At 32.6% G+C, this 5,213-nt stretch overlaps 1 protein-coding gene across 2 annotated transcripts; it reads left to right on the top strand.

Moving 5' to 3' along the window:
- Positions 1–2,810: 2,810 nt before the first annotated feature.
- On the top strand, positions 2,811–4,909 carry LOC145120042 (P-loop containing nucleoside triphosphate hydrolases superfamily protein). 2 transcript variants are annotated; one of them, XM_079055827.1, is made up of 6 exons: positions 2,811–2,949; positions 3,288–3,543; positions 3,645–3,919; positions 4,135–4,299; positions 4,362–4,496; positions 4,577–4,909. In XM_079055827.1, exons 2-6 carry the CDS (start codon positions 3,306–3,308, stop codon positions 4,787–4,789), a joined length of 1,026 nt encoding a protein of 341 aa, XP_078911953.1. In that variant the 5' UTR covers positions 2,811–2,949; positions 3,288–3,305; the 3' UTR covers positions 4,790–4,909. The 2 variants fall into 2 exon arrangements, with proteins under 2 accessions (XP_078911953.1, XP_078911954.1); XM_079055828.1 differs by having other exon boundaries at positions 2,947–3,029.
- The last annotated feature ends 304 nt before the right edge of the window (positions 4,910–5,213 follow it).

Below are 5,213 nucleotides of genomic sequence, written 5' to 3'. Positions count from 1 at the left end.
AATGAATCTCCTCACTGAATTTGGCTCTAGCGAAATACTCCTATAGTATTTTCTAGTGAATGTTTTCGGTAAGTTTTAAGCCTGCTGTAACACCACGTCACTCTCAAGCACATATTGGTCATGTTTTGACTGAATATAGTTGATCAGGCTATATTCACCCGAAACATGATTACATAACTGCCCAGGTTTGACCGCAGTGCCCCAACATCCAAATACTTTTTGTGTTGATCTACTAATGACACGGATTTTGTTATGTATGCATGCTCGTATACTTTTTATAAAAATACTTATATTTTGAAAGTATACTTTTAGTGTAGAGCACTTAGGCCCCTTTAGTGTTTATAGTTGTATACCACGTAAGGTTCGGTATACTAGTTCGCTATAAACAAGGGCTCTGATACCAATCTGTCACACCCCGAAACCGATGGCGGAAATGTTCTGGGGCGGAGGACGTCATGTATAGCATCACAACCAATGTATAATAGCAACCATAGCAACACAACCATCACAGTGTATACATATATGAAAATGTTTACATCAGTTTGAAAACTTGTTTGAATTACATCGGAGAGTATATATATAATATAAACATAAGACTCTTATTGCTCCAGCTTCTCAAAATCCAGCAAGTACCTGTCTACTGATTTCCTAAGAATACAAGCAGTTTTGAAATATATCAGCATAAAGCTGGTGAGTTCATAAGCGGTAGTTTGTAATGAAAACTTGTTGATGAGCTCGTAAAAAAAAGTATTTTGTATAGCGTCAAGAAAATCCGATATTTTCTTTAAGTGAAAAATGTAGCGTTATCCGTTCCATATAAACCATGAATGTTCGTTACTGAAAACTGTAGTGATATGTGAAAATACTACTTCATGTGACTAGCTAAGGCTAATCATGAAGTATAAGTATATTGTATATGAAATCCTTGCATAAACGATTTTGGTTGAAAACCTTGGCTTCAGCCTTTATACATAGTGTGTTAGTTCTATTTAGTATAAATAAAACCGTTGAAGAGTGTCAGATTGTAAACTAAAGGTGATTTATACATAATGTGAGTCGTATAACCATGCTTGATATGACTAGAGACCTTTCCAACGTTCTTCAGACGTCGAGTTAAATGACATTTGTCACCCTGGGCATGCCTGCCCAACTGTAGCTAGCAGTTCGGGTGTGGGATTGCCAATCCCGAATAGATCTATTCACAAATCTCACGCTCTCCCTCCAGGAGACTCTGGTTATACTTATGATAGGATTTATCCCTGTACACCTAAGGGTACAGTAGTGAAGTAGCGCCTCACAGTATCGTACAATCTAGTTTACATGTAGTGTCCTAGCGTTTTATCGTAGCGAAAACCCGTATGTATACCATATGTAGTGAAAATTACAGTTATGAATACCATGATAAAGTAGTGATGTAACTGTAAACTATCCCTGTCTTAGAGCATATGTTTAGTAGTGAAAATTCATGTACTTGTTATATTTAAAAATCCCAAACTATACCGTAGGTTTCTTATGAAGCCTACGGTTTTACTATTTTTTTTTTGGTTTTTTTTAAAGTTATTCCTTTGTACAAAAACTATTCCTAATCAAGAATACGGTAAAATTTCAATAAAAAATAGATGTACTTCGCTGTTCTTCGGGTGCTCCATTAAGAGAAAATAGTAGAAAAACCAAGAAAAAAGTAGTAAAAATGACCTAATCTGAAAATGTATACATGATATATTATGGGCCAATGATCCCCAAAAGAGTAGACGGGTCGGCAAACAGTAGCCCATAGTCCTAAAACCGTAGACTTCACCCCGTTGACCGTAGCCAACGCTAGTCACCTACTCTTTCAGGGGCTATTTTTGGCTAAAATCTTTTTTTTTGGCTATTTTTAAATAGGCAATTAGGAAAAATGACTAGATTAGTAATTCTCTTTTTGAAATATCATGTGGAAAATAAGTAAATTTTTTTTCTAAAAGTACTCTATACATATATAAAAAAACATATTATATATTTTAATTGGTTTATTCTTAGCTTATACATTAGTTGAAAAAATAAAAATAAAAAATAAAAAAATAATGTAAAAGTAAAAAGTGTAAACAAATTTTTTTGTTTAAATCCCATTTTTCAAGTCCTAAATTGGGTTTTATTTATTTATTTAATAATTAACCTTTAAACATACACCTATTAATTCACATTTCTATTTTGAGTAAATTACACGAATGGTCTTTATGGTTTAGGGTAATTTGCGTGTTTGGTCTCTAACTTATTTTTTTAACTCGGAAGGTCTCTACTGTTTATTTTTTTAACTTATTTGCGTATTTACCCTAAACCAAGCGTGTAACAAAAAATAAATAGTACAGACCTTCCGAGTTAAGAAAATAAGTTAGAGACCAAACACACAAATTACCTCAAACCATAGGGACCATTCGTGTAATTTACTTTTTATTTTTATTTTTTATTTTATTGTACTGTATACATATTTAAAAAAACATATTATATATTTTGATTGGTTTATTCTTAGCTTATAAATAATTTTAAAAAATAAAAATAAAAATAAAGTAAAAAACAAAAAATGCAAAGAAATTTGTTTTGTTCAAATCCCATTTTTGAAGTCCTAAATTGATGTTTTTTTAATAATTAACCTTTAATCATACACCTATTAATTCCTACTTCTAATTAATTAATTCATTATTTATTTATTTATTAATATTATTATTATTATCATTATTATTTATTATTATTATTAGAAGAAGAAGTGATCCCTCAGCCATTAAGAAATATACCTTTTCAATAATTTCATGTAATTCGTAAATTGAGTGCAACAAGATAACAGATAAGTTCGTACTTGACGCGCGATTCTTGACGTCTTATCCGACATATAAATAGCACCAAACGTGGACTTGGACAATAATTTCATCATCTTCTGTAATAACTTAAAACCCTAGATATACCTATTGTCAGGTACTTTCTTTTCTAATCTGGAATTTTTATACTTTAATGTTCGTTGCTTAATCAAGATCATAGTATAATTGATCTTCCAGGTAGGGTTTACAATGATCTTGGTTTTGATATTATGATCTTCCAGCTAGGGTTTACAACGATCTAGAATTGCTTTACCATGGGTTTTGGTATAAACGATAAAACAGAGCAAAAAATAATAATTTGTAGATCAATTTTGTTAATCGAGCTTGTCAGTATTTATTCAGCATCAGATCTTTGATTTTATTTGCATCTGTTTATTACAAGAACATATTTATCAAGTCTTTTCTAACTGAGTTTGAAATTCTAAATATATGTAGATATTAGCTTTTTATACGATGGGGGGAAGTTCAATTTCAATCGATGACGATTGGGAATTCGCTGCTCCTTTGAATGGGCTTCGAACTCTGGTTTTGGTTGGAAGGACAGGGAATGGAAAAAGCGCAACTGGCAATAGCATCCTTGGGAAGAAGGAGTTCCTATCAAGGGCAAGCTCAGCTGGTGTAACCAGTACTTCTGAGCTCAGAACTACTGTACTCAAAGATGGCCAGATGCTTAATGTCATCGATACTCCTGGTATTTATTGATAGAATCTTATGCTGGTTTTTATCTTGATATAATCAGTTGTGCGTGTAATGTGTTTACTTATGTACTCCTAATCCCTATCTCCATTACAGGACTCTTTGATTCTTCTGTTGATACTGAATTTATTGGGATGGAGATTGTTAAATGTATCAATATGGCTAGGGAGGGTATACATGCTGTTCTTGTTGTCCTCTCAGTTAGGAATCGGTTTTCAAAAGAAGAAGAAGCTGCAATTAATAGCTTGAGGATTTTGTTTGGTAACAAAATCAATGATTATATGATAGTGGTTTTTACTGGTGGTGATGAACTTGAAGAAAATGAACAGACTCTGGAAGATTTCTTAAAAGACTGTCCTCTACCTTTAAAGGTGATTACATGCAAATTGTTTGCTATTTTCATATTTGTTTTTGGCTTATCTGACAAAGCTTTCTTATGTGTAACCTTTTTGTGTTTTATTTGAAAATGGAAGATGGTATTTTTCACATGTTTTCCTTTTTAAAACAAAAAGTAGTAGTTATTGTGTCCTTTTATTTTACTTTCTAAATCTTTCTTAGCTAATTATTATTCGACTATTTTGTTCAGGAAACCCTTAGCCTATGTGGCGACAGATGTGTCCTTTTCGATAACAGGACAAAAGATCAAAAGAAGAAAGCAGATCAAGTAAACCAACTTCTCTCTCTAGTCAACATGGTGTTGACCAAGAACAATGGAAAGCCATATACGGATGAGATTTTCAATGAACTGAAGGTGAAACTCATTATTCTTGATTATCATACAACAATTGTTAACTATATATTTGTACATGACAGAGAGGTACTAGGAAGCTTCATGAACAAACAGAAGAAGTTCAATCTTTGCAGGGGTATAGCAAACAGGAAATATCTGAGCTCACAGAGCAGATGCATAAATCATATGAAGAGCAGCTTAAGCGAATCACTGAAATGGTATATTCTTTCTGCTAATTGATTTTTGTTATTAATTTGAAATTGTAAATGTTTTTTTTTTTTTTTTTATTGCTTTAAAGGTTGAGTCGAGGCTGAAGGAAACAACTTCCAGACTTGAACAACAATTGGCAGAAGAACAGGTTGCAAGGTTGAAGGCTGAAGAGTTGGCTTCTGCTGCTCAAATGAAATCAAATGATGAGATCCGAAAGCTTAGAGAGAATCTAGAAAGAGCTCAAAAGGAGACAGAGGAGCTTCGGAAGAGGGCTGAAAGTGGCAAATGTGCTATTTTGTGATTCTGGAAAATGTTTTATATTTTAATTTTAAAAAAATAGAACGGTATTTTAATGGTTGGTTTGTTTCAAAGCACTTGGATTTGGTATTAAGCTATATATTTGTGTATATGTTTAAGATAATATCTGTTTATGTTGAGTTGGTCCATACTGGCCATACGGGTTGCAACTGTTGAGACTCAAACTGTTGTTTGTTTTTGCTACGATACCATCTTGGACTTGATGAGCTTAATGGGTTAAGCTCTTAGTGTAGACAATTATAGGTGACTTTTTGACTTAATATGGAGAGTGACTTAATGAGTAAAGCCAAAAAACTTTGCATAATGTATTACGGCATCAATCATTGACCTATTTACCTTTATACCAATTCCGGTCACATTAAAATTCATAAATGTTATTAAAATTGATTTTAACATCAGTACATGAT

This window comes from Lactuca virosa, chromosome 6 (genome assembly GCF_052849685.1).
Source record: "Lactuca virosa cultivar CGN04683 chromosome 6, Lactuca_virosa_CGN04683_v6, whole genome shotgun sequence".
Lineage (NCBI taxonomy): Eukaryota > Viridiplantae > Streptophyta > Magnoliopsida > Asterales > Asteraceae > Lactuca > Lactuca virosa.
This window is presented reverse-complemented; position numbering and strand designations above follow the sequence as displayed.

Bases quoted from the DNA above. Each gene is read 5' to 3' on its own strand.
- LOC145120042 (XM_079055827.1), top strand. From the start codon at position 3,306: ATGGGGGGAAGTTCAATTTCAATCGATGACGATTGGGAATTCGCTGCT. The intron at 3,544-3,644 runs GTATTTATTGAT...TCTCCATTACAG, and splicing joins TAATGTCATCGATACTCCTG to GACTCTTTGATTCTTCTGTT. The intron at 4,497-4,576 runs GTATATTCTTTC...ATTGCTTTAAAG, and splicing joins TTAAGCGAATCACTGAAATG to GTTGAGTCGAGGCTGAAGGA.